The 21,738-nt window shown below is 41.7% G+C and overlaps 1 protein-coding gene across 2 annotated transcripts in view; it reads left to right on the top strand.

The window, feature by feature from the left end:
- Positions 1-21,738, top strand: part of sptbn1 (spectrin, beta, non-erythrocytic 1) — a 260,511-nt gene that overhangs the window by 125,768 nt on the left and 113,005 nt on the right. The window contains exon 1 of one of the 2 annotated variants that reach the window (XM_080200450.1): positions 6,243-6,639. The exons of the other annotated variant lie outside the window; for it this stretch is intronic. Coding sequence (XP_080056576.1) covers positions 6,531-6,639 — 109 coding nt within the window. The 5' untranslated portion in view covers positions 6,243-6,530. Of the gene's footprint in view, positions 1-6,242; positions 6,640-21,738 lie in introns of those variants that run through there. 2 annotated transcript variants of the gene reach the window in all.

Below are 21,738 nucleotides of genomic sequence, written 5' to 3'. Positions count from 1 at the left end.
TCTCACAGATGAATTTGTGAAATTAAAACACAAAATGCTTTTAACATAACAAAATGCTTATATATTAAATCCCCAAAGTTGCTATCTTTCTCTTTCAGATGCTGTAGAAGTTTATATTTAATTTCAAATATTCGTGGTTTTCCTTTATGTCCCTATTAGATAAATGAATTACTTTCTATTAAAAGGATAAGGAACTCTTGAAGGAAGGCACATGAAGACCTTGTGATCAGCCTGAATTATTATGCATGATGGTAGTAATCAAAAATTGGAACTTTATTGTCGGATTGCAATCAGTAAAAAGAAAAATGGAATTCTAATTTTTTGCAAACTACAAAAGCTGCAGTTATCTACTATTTTTGGTAGCTTAAAATGTAATGTATAACTGCAGAAGGAAGCCATTCTGCTCACCAAGTCTGCAACAACTCTCCGAAAGAGCATCTTGCCCAGGCACACTTCCCTTGCCCAATTCCTATAAACCCGTGCATTTAACATGGCCAACCCATCTAACCTACACACCTTGGACTGTTGGAGGAAAACCATGATGACATGGAGAGAACCTGCAAATTTCACACAGTCACCTAAGGCTGGAATCAAACCCAGATCCCTAGCACTGTGAAGCAGCAGTGCTAACCACTGTGCCACCATGCCACCCAACAACCACCAGTTATCATAGGGCAATCCAATGCTGCTTTGATTATGTACCTGCGAATTAAGAAGTTAAAATTCTCCCTTTATTGCACAGCAAACCGTTTGTAAACATATTGACTACGATGCCCTCTATTCATTGTTTCCAAATTTTGATCAAAAACTGATGATGCAAACCCTATATTGATGTAAACACAGGTGAACATTTTTTTTGATGTGTTTTAATTAATGCCACTGTTCTCTCCTCCTCTTAGCATTACAATGAACCGTTCTCCTTTCTTTGGAAATGACGATGCCTTCCTCTGTTACCCTCGAATTACTGCTCCATAAACAGCTTTACCGAAGTGCATGAGATCTGTTGAAGTAGTTTGTTATACGTGTGACCAAGGAACAAATGTGACAGTTAGGTCTATATCCTTTGACAATTTTGTTTTCTTTTAAAACATTCCAAACCCCTCGACTACCTGCATCGGTGTTGTAAGGCCAGCCTCAGCTCAGTGGCAGCACTGTATTCGCTCAGCCAGAAGGTTGTGAATCCTAGTGTCAGTTGAAAAACTTGAGCACCATTGTCGAGGCTGATAATTCAGTGTTCTACTATTGGCAGTTCTATCTTCGACGAGTGTTAAAACCAAGGCCTGGCTTTTCAGGTGAAAGTAAAAGGCACTATCCAAGAAAAGTAGGGCAAGACCCAGCTAATGTTTTTTTTTAAACCCTTAACCAACATGACTAAAACATATTATCTGGTCATTGGTGTTTTTGGGATCTTGCTGTGCATAAATTGTCATGTTTTTCCCTCTTTCCACTAGTGATCACACTTCAAAAAGTACTTTAACTGCAAAGTGCTTTGAGACATCTTGAAAGGTTCTACATACATACTAGTCCTTTTAGCCTTTTCTTGTGAAGTAGTATCACCATTCACAGCAAAAGTAGTCTTGCCTCTGAAAGCAAAGGCCCAGAGCTCAAATGTCAATCCTGGCTTTAAGAATATAATAGCCAACATTTGAGTGCAGTAAAGGTGAAGATGTGCTTCAGTGTTATTGTAGTTGCATTCCATATGAGGCATTATGCCACAAACTTGTCTGCTTGTTCTCTTGGTTATAAAAGTTTCCATGACACTAATAGAAGATTATTCTCTTCACTTTCTCAACAACATTAATCTCTCAACAACATTAATCTCTCAACAACATTAATCTCTCAACAACATTAATCTCTCAATTTAAGTCAGCAAAGAACTGGTAATTTTGCTGTATGCAAATTGGCTGCCATGTTTTATTCCAAAATAGAAAGTAAATAGTTTGTTGTGTCACTCTTTGGGAAGTCTTGAGGGTGTGAAAGAAGTTCTTTCTTTACTGTATTTGCATCAAATATTTATTCAATCTTAACTAGGTGCATTAACAGTTGGTACAAAGCTCATTTATTTTTATTTACCTACATTTAATATTTACTTGTGTCGGATGTACATAGAACATAGAACATTACAGTGCAGTAAAGGCCCTTCAGCCCTCAATGTTGCGCCGACCTGTGAAACTGATCCAAAGCCCATCTAACTTACACTATTCCAATATCATCCATATGTTTATCCAATGACCATTTAAATGCCCTTAATGTTGGTGAGTCCACTACTGTTGCAGGCAGGGCATTCCATGCCCTCACTACTCTGAGTAAAGAATCTACCTCTGACATCTGTCCTATATCTATCGACCCTCAATTTAAAGCTATGTCCCCTTGTGCTAGCCATTCCATCCGAGGAAAAAAGCTCTCACTGTCCACCTTATCTAATCCTCTGATCATCTTATATGCCTCTTAACCTTCTTCTTGCTAACAAAAGCAGCCTCAAGTCCCTCAGCCTTTCCTCATAAGACCTTCCCACCATACCAGGCAACATCCTGGTAAATCTCCTCTGAACCCTTTCTAATGCTTCCAAGTCCTTCCTATAATGCAGCAACCAGAACTGTGTGCAATACTCCAAGTGTGGCCGCACCAGATGTGATTAGTTATATTCTATTTGAGTTTATACCTTTTAAAACGCGGACAAGCTTTTGAGAATTTTGTTCTTAATGGGACGAAGAATGTTAACGTGACAGTACTTAATCTTTCACAATACTTCTGGATTGGATTTAAAGTAAAGCTTTGTCTTCCTCAAATGTGCCACAGTCCCAACTCAAAAGCACTTACCCTGGTGTGCCAAGAACACATTTTCCATTTTGCGCACATGTCACCCTGTGATTTCTCTAGCAAGATCCATTTTAAAGACCAGTCTTCCTGGTAACTAGTTTCACTGAATATCAATAATCTTAAATTTGCCTTCAGTCCTGCTGTGTGAATCCCACACTTCAGGAACTATTGGGAAGGACATTGGTTTCATGCAATGTGAAAGTGATTTCTGAGAAAGATGTACATTAGTTTCTATTTAAAACTAGTTCCTACAAAGAATTGGATGGAAGCTGGTCAGAACCAGTTTTCCATGGGGATTTTATACCACAGGCAGACATGATTTTCATCCCACAGTTCTGGACTGGATTTCTACCCGGATCCCAGATGTGAAAGGCAATTAGACCTCTCCAGTTCCTTGAAAAAAACCAATACTTTTTAAATATTAGCAGACTGATGTAAGACAATAATGGCTTAAACCATCAGAACTACCTGGAGGCAACATCCAGGGTGGCAAGGGCACAGAATGGACTTTGACTGGGGGACTTCAACATCCATCACCAAGAATAGCTCAGTAGAACCATTATTAACCAAACTGGGCAAGTTTTGAAGGACACGTATTGGTTGGACTGAGCTTGAGGCAGATGCTGTGCTGAGCGGTCCAACAAAAGAGGAAAAGGCTACTGGACCTTTCCCTCACCAATCTACATTCTGCAGATGCTTCTGTTCATGATTGGATAAATAGGGATGATCGCCGACTGCACAGTCCTTCTGAATACATAGCACACTGAGTATACCATCCAGTGTGTTGTGTGGCACCAGTTATGGCCCATCCACAAAAAGCAGAATAAACCCAATCCAACAAATTACTGCCCACTCAGCATCCTATCGATCATCATCAAAGTGATGGAAGGTGTTGTCAACAGCGCTATGAAGCGGCACCTACACCGCAATGACCTGCTCAGTTTGAATGCTGCTAGTACCACTCAACTTCTGACCTCGATACAGCTTTGGTCCAAATATGGACAGAACAGCTGAACTCGAGAGGAAGTAGGAGTGACTGTTCTTGACATCAAGGCAGCGTTTCATCAATGATCTTTCCCATATTATAAGATCAGAAATGGGGATGTTTGCTGCTGATTGTATAAATGTTCATACTATTCAGAACTGTTACTGAAGCTGTGTGTATCCATATGCAGCAAGACCTGGACAAGGTTCAGGGGCTTGGACTGATGAGAGGTAAGCAATGTTTGTGCCACGCACAGGTAATGACCATCTCCAATAAGAGAGAATGTTATGATCTCTCCTTGACATTCAGTGTTATTAGCATTGTTGATTCATCACAGTCAGCATCTGGGGAGATGAACCATCCGTATAAATATTGTGGCTACAAGAGCAGGTCAGAGACTGGGAATCGGAGACTGAGTAATTAGCCCCCGACTCCCCAAAAGCTGTCCATTATCTATAAGGTACAAATCAATAAGTGTGATGGAAGAGCCTCCATTTGTCTGAATGAGTGCGGCTCTAACAACACTCGAAGTTCAATGTCAGGAGAAAACCCATTAGTTTAGCATCCTTAACACCACCATAAGCATTCACTTCGTCCACCACCATAAGCATTCACTTCGTCCACCACCAACATGCAGTGGTAATATGATACACTATATAGAAGATTCATTAAAGCAATTCACCAAGACTCCTTGAACAATACCTTTCAATCTCGCAACCTCTCCCACCTATAAGCACAAGAGCAGCAGGTACATTGAAATTCATCATCTCATTCATTACTCCATCCTGACTTGGAGTTATATCACCATTCCCACGTGGTTATGGGGTCAAAATCCTGGAATTCTATTCCCAACAGCACTTTTAGCATACCTGTACCTGATGGATTGCAATGTTTTAAGAAGGCAGGATGGGCATCAAATGCTCGCGTGGCCAGCAACGCACCTCCCCCATCCCTCTCCCTCGTTGAAGGCATGTTTTACCCCTTCCCCCAGCATGGATTGCTGGCCTGATCTCACCCCCACTCTGCCCTGCGCATAAATCACTGTCACTGGGGCCCTCCCAATGGGTCACCAAGTTGGCAGTGACAGATGTGTCGTTCTCAGCCATGACCCCGACCACCCAGGGTCTTCAGTGGACTCTGAGCTCTCTGATGTGGCCATCACACCTGATCTCCATTTGTGGAGACCAATAGTGATTCACACCATATTCCTGCCGTGCCCGAAGATCTGAAAACCCCAGGAGTAGGAGGAATCTGGCTTGAAATCCATTATTCATGTTTAATGGATACATGAATATGTTAATCTGGTTCCTACCCTCACCTGGCAGGAACCAGATTATGTCAGGGTTTGGGGGCTGGAAGAAACCCAAAGGGGGTTTTGCTGGCACTAAAACGCATAGTTCCCTCCCCTGCAATTCTCTGACTCTGTGGATCCCTAATATGATCTGTGCCAGACGCAACGCAGCCAGAAATTCAACCCCACCCCATGTGTTTTATTATTGTTCACATTTCTGTAATTGTGCACAAAAACATGAATTTTTTTTCTGGTAGGATAGGTTGATCAATAAATAACAAAGCTGGGAAAGGGGATTACGGTTTCAGAGAAGCAGGATCAAATTTGTGCAGAAGGGACACATTAACACTCCTTTATTTTACTTGGAGGTAAATTGACCTTAACAGCTTTGTTTCCTCAGGTTGTTATTTATGATAATAGTAAGGTCGCTAGTCACTCCATTCTGCCAATCATGCCAGTCTGCCACATTTTTCTCAGTCTCAGAAAGCTATTTTGAAAGTACTACTTTGTTTCTGAAAACTTTAAATGTCTGTCAGTATTGTGTGGTCTAAGAATTTAATAATTTGCAGTAGCAACACATGAAACTGTGGTGTGATTCCATTTTTAAATTATCTTAGAGGTTTAAGATAGTGTTGACATCTTTGCAATATTGTTAGCTTGTGTGTAGAAATATAATTGTCTTAGTTAAGTAAAAGGAAATTCTTCTTCCTTCCCATGTGATGGAAATCTGAGACTTTCCCGTTACGAGGAACTTAAATGATTGTGATTCTCCCAGTTTTAAGGAGGGACCATGTCAGGAAGCATTTTTTGTTTATTTTTGTAGAAACATGTTTTTTAAACATTAAACTTGAAGATTTTATTTACTTCTGTACATACTTTAAGAACAACTGATTTTTCTAACAATTACTCATTCTTTTAACTGTTGCATACCTTTTGTGAACCCCTCTTTATTTTTTTTGCAAGTGGTACATTCCCACCCCTTGCTACTGTTATGTTAATAGTGACATCATTCAAACTGGGACTGCCTACTGCTTAAATTACACTGCAGACTGGAGTAATGTGAAGGTGTGCTTATTGGCTTCAGAAAGAAGGAAGATTAGCTGCTGGCTTGTGCTTAGTGGGTGTGCCGTTCAGTCGTTCACTTCCTTTGAATTTTTAAGGCTGCTGGTTAAAATAGTCTGGAGACCAGCAGACTGGACAATCAAAAAACAATATGACGCTGATCTATGGCTGACGCTTTTTTTACACCATCAACCTACACTGAATGGGGTGTGCTGGATTTTTGTTTATTTAAGAAGCTTACTTGTAGAGTGGTTACACCAACGGTGAGCAGCCAGCCTTTTCTGTTAGGGTTCAGTGGTTGTCTGAGTTTACTGGAGGATTTCTACCCTTCTGTTTTTTTTACTGGATTGCCCTTCAATTTATTGCCACCAAATGGAAATACATAGGGCATCTAGCATGTCAGGACCATTATCTGCTGGCTTTCCTGCTCAGATGCCATACAATTATAATCAGCTGGAAGGAAGATTCAAGCAGCTTCAAGGTAAGAATGCCAAGCCATTGTTAATACTGTTGCTAAGATCCCTGTGAACTCCAGTTAGCAGGTGCCGTAACCATGTGGTGCCATGATTTGTTTTCTAGATAATTGCCCTTTAAAAGTATTTTTATTAAGAAATTGCTACCTGGTAGAAAAGAGCTAAAGAATGCTAATAAGTTGCAATTAAAAAAACAAAAAACAGACTGAAAGCAATCTTCTAGGTTCAGAGTGATCAGATAATTTAGCCTTAAATGAGTTAACAAGGCATTTTGGTAGCTGAGCTATTGAGAACAATAGAGGAAGAAAAGAGGGAGTGGTCCTTTTTTTAGATCTGTTGTGGAATTCCCAAATTTTGTTATGCCATTTAATCTTGAGAGAACAAAGCTTTGCTCTCTGCTTCAGACTGTGAAAGGACTCCCTTGTTCTTCAGCAACGCTTTGAAATATTTAACACTGGCACATAAATTATAAACAGGGGAAGAAAGATGACTGAAGCCATGATAATTGTGTTCCTTACAATTATTCCTTTGAGCTTGAAATGGCGAAAGGAGCTTTTTTGCTTTTTGTAGTTCTGATTTTTTTTTGCTGGGAGAAAGAAGATCTTTCTCACTAAACACAATTTAGTAGCTAACTGTAAGAAGCTTCATTGACATTCTGTCTGGAAGGCTAATGTTTTATTAACTGAAAGAAAAACTGCTTCCTAATTATTTAACATGCAAGCAACCAACTAGACCATCATGTCTGATCCAGCTGTAAAAATGTTCTCAAACATTTTCCCTGACAGCTCTGAGTTTAACCACTGATCCGTCAAACCTTGCTGACCAGGAATGTCCCCGGGGTTTTCCATGAACTCTAGTAAATTAACTGATTTCAGCTGGGTGTTTCTTTTGTGAGTTGGAGACAAAAAGCCATTCCGGATTCCCAATTCTTGTTGTCACCCAACAGTCAATACAGAGTCCCTCATATTTTATACTTGTACAGGGCACCGACAGCAGTTATGATATTACGTTTATTTTTAAATTGTGACTATTTTACAGTTTTCAAGAATATACAGTGTAGGGTATGCATGTTTTAAGGGAAGTACTAATATGATATTTGCTAATTGCATTTAGACTACTATCTAATTAATCTAAATCTCTGCTTTTGCTGACGGCATGTGGCAGTACTCTATTGAACCATACCATCTATGGAGGTTGTTAGTTAAATCTGTGATTTCTACTGAGATTTATCTGATTTATTTTAGGGGATTGTTTCCAATAGCAGGGGTAACTTGTGAGTAATGCCATGAAGTATGTATGACCTGAATGGGTACAGTAACAATGTTTGGCGTTGACAAAAAGATAGGGAGTGTCACTAATTGTAAGTAACTACAAAAGGACATTGATAAGAGAGTAGACTGGGAAAATTGATGCACCATGAAATTTAATATGAAGAAATGTGAGCTGATACATTTTTGGAGTTAGAACAAGTAGAGGCAATATACATTAAAATTTCAAAAGGAGTACAGGAGCAGATTACATGCAAAACTTAACCTTGATAACTGATGCTCAATATGGTTTTAGAAAAGGGGTTCTTTTTGATAAACATCTTTGTTTGAAAAATTAACAGAAATGGCAGATCAGGGTAATTTGGAAGATTAATTTCCAAAACATTGTTTTAGCACGCCACGTATAATATGTCTCATGTACCCACAAGTTAATTTGGTACGTCCCCCCTTTTTCATTTAATCACAAATTGGAGCAGGGGTAAATAGAGAAGCTATTCGTTTCATGCATGGACTAGTAATCCAGAGGCCCAATCTAATGCTCTGGGGATACAGATTCAAATCCCACCACGGTAGCTGGTGGAATTTAAATTCAGCTAATAAAATCAGGAATGTGAAGCTAGTTCCACGGTCACTATTACTGACACTATCATAGATTGTCACAAAAACCTATCTGATTCATTAGGATCCTTTGAGGGAAATCTGCCCACCTTACCTGATCTGGCCTACATGTGACTCCAGATCGACAGCAATGTGGTTGACTCTAGCTCCCCTCTGAAGTGGCCTAGCAGGTTCTCAGTTGAAGAACAATTAGAAATGGGCAGCAAATGCTGGCTTTTCCAGACATACCCAGATCCCATGAAAGAAATTTTAAAAATACATTCTGTAGTTCTGATTTTAGAAAAGGAAATAAATTGTAGATTACAACTAGATATAAATAGTTTAGGGAAGTGAACCCAAGCTTGGCAGATGTCTTTCTTTGTAAATGACTGTTCTTTGAAGTATCAAGTATAACATTTGTGGGCAGGTTAAAGATAACAGGAAGGGAGACTTAAGAATGGTTTGCAGCTGCGACCAAAGCAAGCAGGGCCCTGGGATGTAGTGCCTGCACGATTCAGGCTGCAATAGTAGTTTAGTGAGTCTTGGGAACGTTAAGAACCGTGTACCATTTTTGGTTCCCATAATGAGGACTATGTTTGCTCTAAAGTAAGTATTGCAAACAACACAAGTCTGAATGCCTCCATCCCAAGCTAGTTCATTGAGTTTATAGAAATCAGTGTTGTGCTATGGTTTTGACTTCAATAGTGATTAACAGGCCAAGAGAGGATCTGTTTCAGGCCTTTGAAATCATTGCAGGAATCAATAATCCACAAGTGGATGGATTTTTGCAGCAATATAGCCAAAAAGAAATTAAGTTGAGAAAACAAGGAGTCCAATTTTACGTGAGGAAGCTTGATTTTGCTCAGATTGATTTGTGGAATTGTTTTGCAGAGCTGATGGTGAGGATTCACTCCAGTCTTTCAACAAGATGTAGGTATGTTTTTGGAAAATTACAGGATCATGGCACAGGCAGAGCTATTTGAGGCAATAGCTAACAAGTTATGGCTTCCCTGGGCTTGTTTTATTGTCTTTGAGGGATCAGACATGAATTTTTGAAAGAGTTTATTGAATTTTGGCACTTCTAGGAGGTAAGAATGATGAAAAGGTGATTTACAGGGAGGAGAACAGTAAGAAGTTATACAAACAATTTTCTCACCCTAAGTATATTACAACTTGGAGATTCACATATATGGATCTTGAAATGATAGCTGAAATATTGCTAAAGCAAACTTGAAAAATATGGGAAGCTAAATTTTGATAATGCTAAATCTGTACAAATTATTGATTAGGCTGCTGTTTCAGAAACATTGCTTAAGATTGAGGAAAGAGTGCAGAAGGGATTCACTAAGATTACATCAGGTATCAGTTGCTTCAGTTGAGGAGAAATCAGTTTTCTCTTCATCAAGACAATAAAAGGTAAGAGGAGATCTGACTGAGGTGTTTAAAATTGAGAGGTTTTGATAAGATAAATAGTTGTTTCCCATTTTTCACCCATGTGAATTGCTAGCTGGAGGGCACAAATTTAAGATAATCTCCAAAAGGATCATGGAAGAGATCATAGAGTTAAGACATGGAATGCATTGACGCAAATAGTGATTGGAACAAAATTCATAATAGCTATTCGAAGAGAAGTAATTGAGGATATGGAAAATAAAAATCTATAAGAATATAATGGGAATATCTACATATTCTTTCAGAATGAGCACAGGTGCAGTGAGCTATATGGCACTTTCTGTGCTTCAAAAATATTTAGTCTCATTGCCCAACCCTACACTATCAGAGAAACCAAGCACACTTCCTCCATTCCTTTCACCTGAACTGTCCTTTTCCCTCTTCCTCCACATGTCATTTTTGTGTGCTTGCATTCAGATACCTGCTCATTGTCTTCACTTTTTCCCCTCCCACTCGCTGCTCTTGCCCTGACGTAACTCAAAGAAATAAATTGTGTATTTCCCAGCTTCACCTCTCAAAATGCAGTAGAATTAATTAATTACTTTTGAACAGTAGCCAATAATGTGGCATGAACATACCAACCTGTTTGCTTGAGCAAGATCCCACAAATAGCAAATGAAGTGATGACCACTTGTTTTGTCGAAGGGCAAGTATCAGCCATGAGACCAGGAGAATTCCTCTTTTTTGTGCCATGGGATCCTTCATGTGCACCTGGGGCAGACTTGACCTTTGTATAGACTCATACCAAAAGCAGTATCTCTGAAAATGCAGCACTCTTGCAGTACTGCACCAAAGTGACTGCCAAAATTGTGTCCTTAAATCCTGGAGTAGGTCTCAACTCTCAATTTTAAGGTGCTACCATTATGTCAAGTTGGTGTGAAAGTTGGAAGTCCGGACTAAGACAATACTATGTCAGGAGAATCAACCTTGAGTCGTTAAAATTGACCACATGAATTTGATGGTTTCTGTACTACTGACTTTTATTTGCAGGCATCATAAATTTCTGTGCCTTTCAGGCAGTAGAACCTGGTGCTCTGGAACCAGAATGATACAACTCAGAAACCGATCATTCAACCCCAACAAATCTACTCCAACCTAGTCTTCTCCGACTAGCGCACTAATATTCCTATTTCCCAAGCAATTTTCTAAATTATTATTAAAACTCTGGGTCAATAACAACTTAAAGCTAAAAAATTCAAATTTACTCACTGAACTTAAAGGGGAGTTTTAAAACATGTATTAATATCAAAATGGAATAGAGGAGCAGATGGATTGGGAGTACAGGTATACAAATCTGTGAAGTAACAACACTGTCAATAAGATCATAAGAGTTATTTAATGTATCAAGAAATGGAATAAAATTGAAAAAGAAAAATGTTGGCCTAGTTCAGGTGTTACACTAGAGAAGCTGCAAAACAGATTTACAAGGATGATATCAGAACCGAGTGGTTCTAATTATCAAAAGAGACAGCAGGCTGGGCCTCTTTTCTCTATAAAAGGGTGTATGTGAGGTGTAATTTAGTAAAAGTATTTAAAATTATGAGAGGGTTGATAAGATAGACAGTGGCCAGATGCTTCTACTTAAGGGGATTCCAAGTTAGGGCTATAAGATATAAGACAGGCACTAATAAATCCAACAAATAATTCAGAAGTAACTTCTTTACCCAGAGAATGGTTATAATAGACGTGATGTAGTTGGACTCCAACTGGTTGGACTGGAACTTGGTGTTGTGAGACTTCTTACTATAATAGACTTGCATAGAATCCTTACAGTGCAGAAGGAGGCCATTTGGCCCATCAAGCCTGCACCAACGACAATCCCTCATAGGTCTGCAACTTCCTGTATTTGCCCTACTTGTCCCCCGACATTAAGGGGCAATTTAACATGGCCAGTCCACCTAACCCGCATATCTTTGGACTGTGGGAGGAAACCGGAGCACCCAGAGGAAATCCATGCAGATACTGGGAGAATGTGCAAACTCCACACAGACAGTGATTGAAGCTGAAATTGAACCTGGGTCTCTGGCACTGTGAAGTAGCAATGCTAACCACTGTGCTACCATGCTGCCCCAATGTGAAGCTTGCTACCACAAAGTATAGACAAGATGACATAAAGTATGAATGTACTTAAGGGGAAGTTAGTTAAGTACATGAAGGGAGAAGGGAAAAAGGAATATAAGGATATGCTTGGATGGTAAGGTGATATCGGGTGGGAGAAGCCCATATGAATGACTAAATAGAAGCAGACAGTTGAGCCATATTACTTGTTTCTGTATTGTAAATTCTGTGTAAAATTGCTGCCTTGTGTTAGAGCTATCTGACCTCTAGTTGTCAGCAGGATTGTCCCAAATGGTTGCAACCATGTCATCTGTGGCTCAGGAGTCACAGGTTCAAGGTTCAAGTTCCACTACTGAATTTGAGCACAAAAGTCAAGGCTTGCATTCGAGTGCAGAACTGAGGGAGTGTTCCACTGTCGCTGTCGGAGGTGCTGTCATTCAGATGAGATGCTCAGCTGAGTGCCCGTTTGTTTCCTCAGATGGACCTAAAAATCCTTTGGTACTGTTTTGAGGAGGAGCAGGAAAGTCACCACGGTGTCCTTGCCAAAATTTATCCCTCATTCAACTTCACAAAAATAGACTATTTGGTCATTAACACATTACCTTTTGGAGATTTGTGCTTACAATTGACTGCTATATTTCCTATATTACAACAGTGACTACACGTGTGTGTGTGTGTGTGTGTGTGTGTGTGTGTGTGTGTGTGTGTGTGTGTGTGTGTGTGTGTGTGTGTGTGTGTGTGTGTGTGGGGGGGGGTGGGGGGAGTGAAGTGTACGTCATTGACAGTAAAGTGCTGTGACATATCCAATGGTCATGGGAAGTGCTATATAAACAAAGAACAACCCAGCACGGGAAACAGGCCCTTCGGCCCAATGAGCCCGCGCCGCCACATCACCCTACACCTATTCTACCCTGCGTGTCTACGAATGGAACCCCTAACTTAGCCAGATTCAGGGGAGAATAGTGTCAATTTGGTAAACCAATCAGCCTAAGAGCACATCTTTGGGGTGTGGGAGGAAACCGGAGCGCCTGGAGGAAACCCACGCAACCACAAGGAGAATGCGCAAACTCCCACAGACACAGGCCCAAATCCATGTATCTGCACAGCTAGCAGCGCTAGTCACCGAGCTGTTGCGGCGCCCGTCTACTGGTCCAGGATCAAGCACACACAACGACACGAAGTACTAGGCCACTCCCGGAACCTCCAAGAGCAGCCCATGCACGACCCGCCGTGTGCATGCCTCTTGTTTGACAACGAGGTGGACCTCCACCTGCGGAATAAAAAGACAAAAAACGTTAACTTACAGTCTGCATTTCCGGTGTCTCCCGAGGATCTGACCTTATTTAATAGCCCCTACTATAACCCTCCATCCTAGTTTCGCTCATGTGTCTGTCTAATTGAACCTTAAATGAGTCCAACGTTCCCGCTTCCACCACCCTACTTGGTAGCGCGTTCCATACCCCCACGACCCTCTGTGTAAAGAACCTTCCTCTCACATCCAAATTATACCTCTCCCCCCTCACCCTTAAATCATGACCTCTTGTATTTGTACCCAGTCTAGGGAGCAGTCTCTCACTATTGACTCTATCTATTCCCTTCAGCATCTTATATACCTCTATCATGTCCCCCCTCAATCTCTGTCTTTCCAAGGAGAAAAGTCCCAGTTTCTCCAACCTTTCCTCGTAACCCAGCCCCTCCATGCCAGGCAACATCCTGGTAAGCCTCCTCTGCACCCTCTCCAGAGACTCCACGTCCTTCCGGTAGTAAGGTGACCAGAACTGGACGCAGTACTCCAAATGCGGCCTAACCAACATTCTGTACAACTGAAGCATTAGACGGCAGCTTTTATACTCTATACCCCTTCCTATAAAGGCTAGCATTCCATAAGCCTTCCTAACAACCTTCTCCACTTGTGTCGCAACCTTCATAGACCTGTGAACCTGCACTCTCAGGTCCCTCTGTATTTCTGTACTCCTAATCGGTCTACCTTTTATCACATAGCTCCTCTCTGCATTATTCCTTCCAAAATGCATCACCTCGCATTTGTCAGGATTAAATTCCATCTGCCACCTATCTGCCCAATGCACCAACCTATCTATATCCTGTTGTATCACCTGACATTCCACTTCAGTATCCACCAACCCCGATAAATGCAAGTTTTTCTGTTTTTTCTTTCTAACTGCACAGAATGCAAATCAAGTATTCAGTTGTTCCTGTGGTGTTGATTGTCTGTATTATGAAACAGTTTTGTAGTATGGAGTGAAAGTTTGGTTTTTAAGTTTTCAAACTCCTGGTGCAATTGCAGACTGATTAGTAAAGAACAGTATATGTCTAGTTCTTGAACCAAACTGCTAATGTATACATTGCCTGTTTTGCCATTTGGGTTAGATATAGATTGGAAAAAATGTTGCCATTAGATGAAATCTTTCTTATTGCTTACTTAGCTCAATTTGGAGCAGTCCATGTAAAAGCTTAAAAATTGAAACAGGGCATTTCTGTGCAGATATTAACATGGAGCTAAATGTGAGTAAATTACAACATATTCCTCATCAACAAGAGTGGTCATTGTAGAAAAGCTTTATCAATGTCAGACGCTGTATATTTTTACAAGTGGCACACAGAGGATGCCCTGAAAGGAAATGTGTATCCTTTTTGATTGTCTCAGTGTATAAACAAAGAGCTTGCGTATTATGTGGATGAGAGTTGTTAATATATAGCCTCTGGCTATTTCAAAGTGAAAGTTTGTTTCTACTTGGTTACGTTTCTGTAGCTGGCTTCTCTGACCCTTCCATTTTTAAAAAATATACAGCATGCTATTCTCAATCAAGTGTGGAGAGTCTCACCCAGATGGTATTGATGCATTTGCTGTTTGACCTGTCTTTGTTTGACTTAACAAAGTCGGAAGGAAACTAAACCTACTTCCAGGGAATGCTGAGCCGCCATGTTGAGAATCAGAATCGTTTCTAATTAGATAGAAATCCAACCCACAGTCCAACAATATAACAATCCCAAAGTGGTCTTGTAGAAATTTATTTTGTGTTCTAGATTCAGTGCCCACCATAGTGTATTATATGGGGAATTTTATAATAATTAAACTTGGCAAGTGTAGCACCAGTGCAAAGCCAGAATCTTATCATGCTAATGTTAAACTTAAAAGTGTGAACGTCCTATCTATCAAAATAAAAGCAGGATGTGGACAGCTTTCTCAAGGCAGCATCATTCTTCTAGATGGCCATGGTCAGATCAGACATGGTGCAAATTTAACAAAACTATTTTGTCAATGCAAACCAAACTATTTTGCATTGCAGCTACAATTGCTATGAGAATATTCTTTTAATGAGGTCAGTTTGTTAAAAGAGAAACATTGAAAGTATTTTAGTGAGGTCAGTATCAAAGTAACTTTAATTAGGAAAACCTAGTAGCACTGTTTCTCTGCAGAGCTAACGACAATGACATCATAACACATTCAAATTCCAGCATTCACATTGTATGATCATTGACCTGCTTTCGCCTATCAAGTGGAACATAGTGCAATTATGAATAAATTGCATAATTATGAAATGCCATCAATGATGATTCAGCCCACCTTTTCCTCCCTTCCATAGAGAACATAAGAACATAAGAAATAGGAGCAGGAGTAGGCCATCTAGCCCTTCGAGCCTGCCCCGCCATTCAGTAAGATCGTGGCTGATCTGAAGTGGCTCAGTTCCACTTTCCCGCTTTCTCCCCATAACCCTTAATTCCCTTGTCTGTCAAAAACCTATCTATCCGTGTCTTAAATATATTTAGCGAGGTAGCCTCCACCACTTCAACAGGCAGAGAATTCCAGAGATTCACCACCCTTTGAGTGAAGAAGTTCCTCCGCAACTCCATTCTAAACTGCCCCCCTCCCCCCCTTATCTTGAGGCTGTGCCCTCTAGTCCTGCTGTCCTTTCTGAGCGGGAAGAATCTCTCTACCGCTACACTATCCATCCCTTTCATTATCTTACACGTCTCTGTAAGATCCCCCCCTCATCCTTCTAAACTCCAACGAGGACAGAAGATGAAAAGGAATTCCTAAGGGAAAAATAATTGGATTTATGTGAACACTTGAGAAATATCGCAAAGTAATTCACAAGACCCTGACAACAAGCTAGCAGTAGTGTTGAACACTTGTGTTCCAGAATTAGTCACACCTCTAGCCAAGCTGTTCCAGTACAGCTACGATACTGCCACCTACCCAAAAATGTGGCAAATTGCCCAGGTATGTTGTGTCCATAAAAGCAGGATAAATTCAATTCAACCAATTACTGCTCCATCAGTCTACTTTCAGTTATCAGCAAAATAATACAAGAGGTCACTGACAGCGCTATCAAGTGGCACTTATACAGCAATAACCTCCTCATTAATGCTCAGTTGGATTCTGCCAGGGCCACTTGCCTCTTGATCTCATTTAGCCCTTCAACCAAACTTGGACAAAAGAATTGAACTCGAAGGTGAGCTTAGACATTAAGGCAGCATTTGACCGTGTGGCATCAAGGTGCCCTAGCAGGACTCAAGTTGATGGGAGCTGGGAGACAGCTCTCCACTGGTTGGAGTCATACCAACAGAAGGAAGTTGGTTGTGGTTGTTAATCAGTGATCTCCATTTCATCGCTGCAAGAGTTGTTCACCATAGTGTGCTAGGCCCAACCATCTTCCAGCTGTTTCATGAGTGACCTTCCCTCCATTATAATGTCAGAAGTGGGGATGTTTGTTGAAGATTACACCATGTTCAGTTCCACTTGCAACTGCTCAGATAATGGAGCAATCCATGTGTCCATACGTAACAAGACCCAGACAGCATTCAGGGGCTAGGGTTGATGGATGGTGCAGATGTTACTTGCCACTTAATTGTCAGGCATTAACCCACTCCAACAAGAGAGGTTCTAACTATCTTTCCTTGACATTCAGTGGCATTACCATTGCTGAATCCTTCACTGTCAACATCCTGTGGGTTACCTTGCCCAGAAATTCAATGGAACCATCCATATAAATACTGTGTGGCTACAAGACCAGGTCAGAAGCTGGGAATTCTGCACCAAGTAACTCGCCTCTTAACTTCCCAAGCCCTGTCCACCATCTTCATGGCACAAGTCAGGAGTGTGATGAAATGGTCTCCACCTCTCTGGATGAATGCAGCTCCAACAGTGATCAAGAATTATGAAACCATGCAGGAAAAAGCTACCTGCATGATTGACACCCCATCCACCACCTCAAAAATTAATTCCCTGCACCCCTGATGTACAGTAGCAGCAGTGTGTATCATCTACAAGATGAATTGGGAGGTGGGGCGGGCTATAAACACACAAATAAATGCGGCGTGCAGGAATGGAATGGCGATAATTATGGGGGATTTCAATCTACATATTGATTGGTTGACCCATGTTGGACGCGGTGGGCTTGAGGAAGAGTTCTTGGAATGCTGCCGGGATAGTTTCCTTGAACAGTGTGTGTTGGAGCTGACGAGGGAGCGAGCTATCTTAGATCTGGTGTTATGTAACGAGGCAGGTAGAATTAGGGACCTTGTGGTGAAGGATCCTCTTGGGAAGAGTGATCATTGTATGGTGGAGTTTCTGATGCAGATGGAGGAGGAGAAAGTGGGATCCCGGACCTGTGTCCTTTGTTTGAACAGAGGGGTGTATGATAGGATGAGAGGAATTGGCGAATGTAGATTGGGGGCGCAGATTGGGAGGTAGGTCTGCTGAGGAACAGTGGAGGATCTTTAAGCAGATCTTTCTTGGTGCTCAGCAGAAATTTATTCCGATGGTAAAAAAGGATCGTAGGAGAAGAGATAATCAGCCGTGGATAACGAAGGAGATAAAGGAGAGTATTAAATTAAAAGCTGATGCGTTTAGAGTGGTTAAGAGTAGTGGGCGAGAAGAGGATTGGGAGAGGTTTAAATATCAACAAAGAATGACGAAGAAGTTGATAAAGGAAGGATAAACTATGAAGCTGGGCGAGCACTAAATATAAAAAAGGATAGTAAGAGTTTTTATAAATATATAAAAAGGAGAAGGCTGGCTAGGGTGAATGTTGGACCCTTAGAGGATGAGAGGAGGGATTTAGTGGTGGGGGATGGGGAAATGGCTGAGGCCTTGAATAACTTTTTTGCTTCAGTCTTCACGGAGGAGGACGCGAATAGTTTCCCAGGTGTTAACGATGGAAAAATGGTAGGAGTGGAGGGCCTGAATGAGATCACTGTTACTAGAGAGGCAGTGCTCAACAGACTAGAGGGACTGATGGTGGACAAGTCCCCAGGACCGGATGGAATGCATCCAAGGGTTCTGAAGGAAATGGTGGAGGTGATAGTGGATGCCTTGGTGATTATTTTCCAAACCTTGCTGGATTCCGGGGAAGTGCCGGAAGATTGGAAAACGGCTAATGTTACGCTGCTGTTTAAAAAGGGTAGCAGGCAAAAGGCAGGGAATTATAGGCCGGTTAGTTTAATGTCTGTTGTAGAAAAAATGCTTGAATCCGTAATCAGGGAGAAAATAGCGAGGCATCTTGAGAAGAATTGTTTGATAGAGCAGACGCAGCATGGTTTCGTTAAAGGGAAGTCGTGTCTGACGAATTTATTGGAATTCTATGAGGATGTGTCTAGTGCGGTGGATAGAGGGGAACCGGTGGATGTGGTGTTTCTTGATTTTTCAGAAGGCGTTTGATAAGGTGCCGCACAAGAGGTTGTTACAGAAGGTTAGGGGGCATGGAGTTGGGGGTAGGGTGTTAGCATGGACAGGGCATTGGCTGTCAAATAGGAGGCAGAGAGTGGGTGTCAGTGGGTGCTATTTGGATTGGCGGTTGGTGACTAGTGGAGTGCCCCAGGGATCGGTGCTGGGGCCTCAGCTATTTACCATTTATATAGATGATCTGGAGGAGGGAACCAAGTGTAAGGTGTCGAAATTTGCTGATGACACAAAGATTGGTGGAACGGCAAATTGTGTGGAGGGTGTGGAAAGTCTGCAGAGGGATCTAGATAGGCTGAGCAAGTGGGCGAGGACCTGGCAGATGGAATACAATATTGGCAAGTGTGAGGTTATCCACTTTGGTAGGAATAATGGTAGGAAGGACTACTACTTACAGGGCGAAAAGCTGCAGCATGCTACGGTGCAGAGGGACCTGGGGGTCCTTGTGCATGAGTCGCAAAAACCCAGCCTGCAGGTGGTCAGGAAGGCAAGCGGGATGCAGGCCTTCATAGCGAGGGGGATTGAATATAAAAGTAGGGAGGTCTTGCTGCAACTGTACAGGGCACTGGTGAGGCCGCAGCTGGAGTACTGTGTGCAGTTTTGGTCGCCGCACTTACACAAGGATATTTTGGCCTTGGAGGGAGTGCAGAGGAGGTTCACTAGGCTGATACCGGAGTTGAGGGGGTTGAGCTATGAGGAGAGGCTGAATAGACTGGGCTTGTACTCGTTAGAGTTTAGAAGAATGAGGGGAGATCTCATTGAGACGTACAAGATGATGAAAGGGATGAATAGGGTAGAGGTGGAGAGGTTCTTCCCGCTCAGAAAGGGTAGCAGGACTAGAGGGCACAGCCTCAAGATAAGGAGGGGGGGAGCAGTTTAGAACAAAGTTGAGGAGGAACTTCTTCACTCAAAGGGCGGTGAATCTCTGGAATTCTCTGCCCGTTGAAGTGGTTGAGGCTTCCTTGCTAAGTATATTTAAGACGCGGGTAGATAGGTTTTTGGTAGGCAAGGGGATTAAGGGTTATGGGGAGAAGGCGGGAAAGTGGAACTGAGCCACTTCAGATCAGCCATGATCTTATTGAATGGCGGGGCAGGCTCGAAGAGCTAGCTGGCCTACTCCTGCTCCTATTTCTTATGTTCTTATGAATTGCAGAAACTCACCAAGGATCCTTAGACATTACCATCCATATCTGAAACCTCTACCACCTAAAAGGACAAGAGCAACAAATGCTTGGCAACACCATGACCTACAAATCTTCCTTCAAACCACACACTATCCTGACTTGGAACTACATTGCTGCCCCTTCACTGTTGCTAGGTGAAAATTCTGAAACTTCCTAACAGCTACAGGCCTACTTACACTACATGATGGGAAAGAAAAGGTTAAGAGGAGACTTGATAGAGATGTACAAAACCAGGGAATTGCACAGTGTAGGTAGGGGAATAACTTCCCATAGATGCAAGAGATTGGTCAAGGACGAGAGACATAGATTTAAGATAATTGATCAATGAAACAATGGTGACATGAGGCAAAGCCTTTTCACATAGCGAGTGGTTGGTGTCTGGAATGCATTGCTTGCCAGTGTGGTGGAGACAAGTTCAGTCAAGACATCCCAAGATGGACTTGGGCTGCGAAGGGAAGACCAAGATGTGGTACTAGGTAAATTGCCCCTTCGGATAGACAGCACAGATACAGTAGACTAAATGGCCTTCTGTGCTGGAACTATTCTGTGATTCTCCTGACTGCTGCAGTTTAACAAGGCAGCTTACCACCATTTTCTTGAGGGAAATTAGGGATGGGCAGCGAATGCAGGCCGAGCCAACAATGCCCACATCATATGAAAAACAAACATTGCATTTGAACTGCAGTGACTGATATGTGGAGTAATGAGGCAACCACAGTTGTACACAACTGTAGCCTACAAGCAATAGTCATATATGCTTCCATCAATCTCTCACGTCTTTCAGATAAAGCTGGTTGAGAGAGAAATCTTAGTCCAAATTGGAGGAACATCCCACTTTTAATAGTGTCTTGCATCTTTAATGTACCTTTGAATTATTGAAACAATTATATGGTTTTGATTTTCAATGTCTGATCTATCTTTCAAAGATAAGGGCACTGCTTTGAAAATGTACTGTCCGATGGACTCGACTTTACAGACACTCAACAGGGATAAAATGGGGCTCTAAAGCATCCATTATTTGGGGGTGGCAGATATTGTTTTTGAACCAAAATGACTTCTATGCTGCACAAGCACACTTGATACATACCAGGATGTCATTTTGGTGAGGTCCTAAGAGCATGTACCGGAAGTATGCAGTGAAAGTAGAATATAATGTCATTACTATGCAAGGCTCCTTTGGCATCAGTATTACTAGTTTCAACCTATTCCTCTTTCAAACACACACAGCTAAGCATTATTGAGTAAGTGGTAGCAGGACATTCAGAAAATCGCAATACAATCCAGCAAAATCAACATAACTTTTAGAAAGTGAGGTTGTGTTTGATGAATTTAGAGCTCTCTGAGGATGTAGTAAGCTGGGTGATAAAGGGGAGCCTGTAGATGTAGTGTATTTGAGTTTCTATTTGAGCAGAGATTGAGAGACCCAGCAAATCCATTTGTGCATATGATGTCAGCAATCTGAACCTGCGTGGTATCAAGCTGAGATTTCATGGCTGAACTTCAGTGCAGCATTGAGACATTGTGTTGCTTTGACTGAGGCTGCAGTGGAAATGGTTGGATTCTCATGGAGTCAGGATCACTTCTATGTTGACAAGGATGGACTTCAACCTCTGTCTATGCCTAGTTGGAATCAAACTCCTCCATATTCTTTGACAATGTCAAGCTTTCTGATAACCTTGCCAATGCACCAAATGTTTCCGTGCTCAAGTTTGTTGCTCTTTCCCTGTTCCCTCAGTCAAAGTCCTCGTCAGATCCATTGCAGCAGAACTCGTGTGTGGTCTTGCCAAGCTTGCACCTCTGTTACTTTTCTCCCTGCCCTGGCTTGTGTCCTGTGATTTGCCAGAT

Source organism: Carcharhinus amblyrhynchos, chromosome 12 (assembly GCF_965287045.1).
Source record: "Carcharhinus amblyrhynchos chromosome 12, sCarAmb.v2.hapA, whole genome shotgun sequence".
Taxonomy (NCBI): Eukaryota; Metazoa; Chordata; class Chondrichthyes; order Carcharhiniformes; family Carcharhinidae; genus Carcharhinus; species Carcharhinus amblyrhynchos.
The sequence above is the reverse complement of the archived record's forward strand: the minus strand, read 5'-3'. Positions and strand labels throughout refer to the sequence as shown.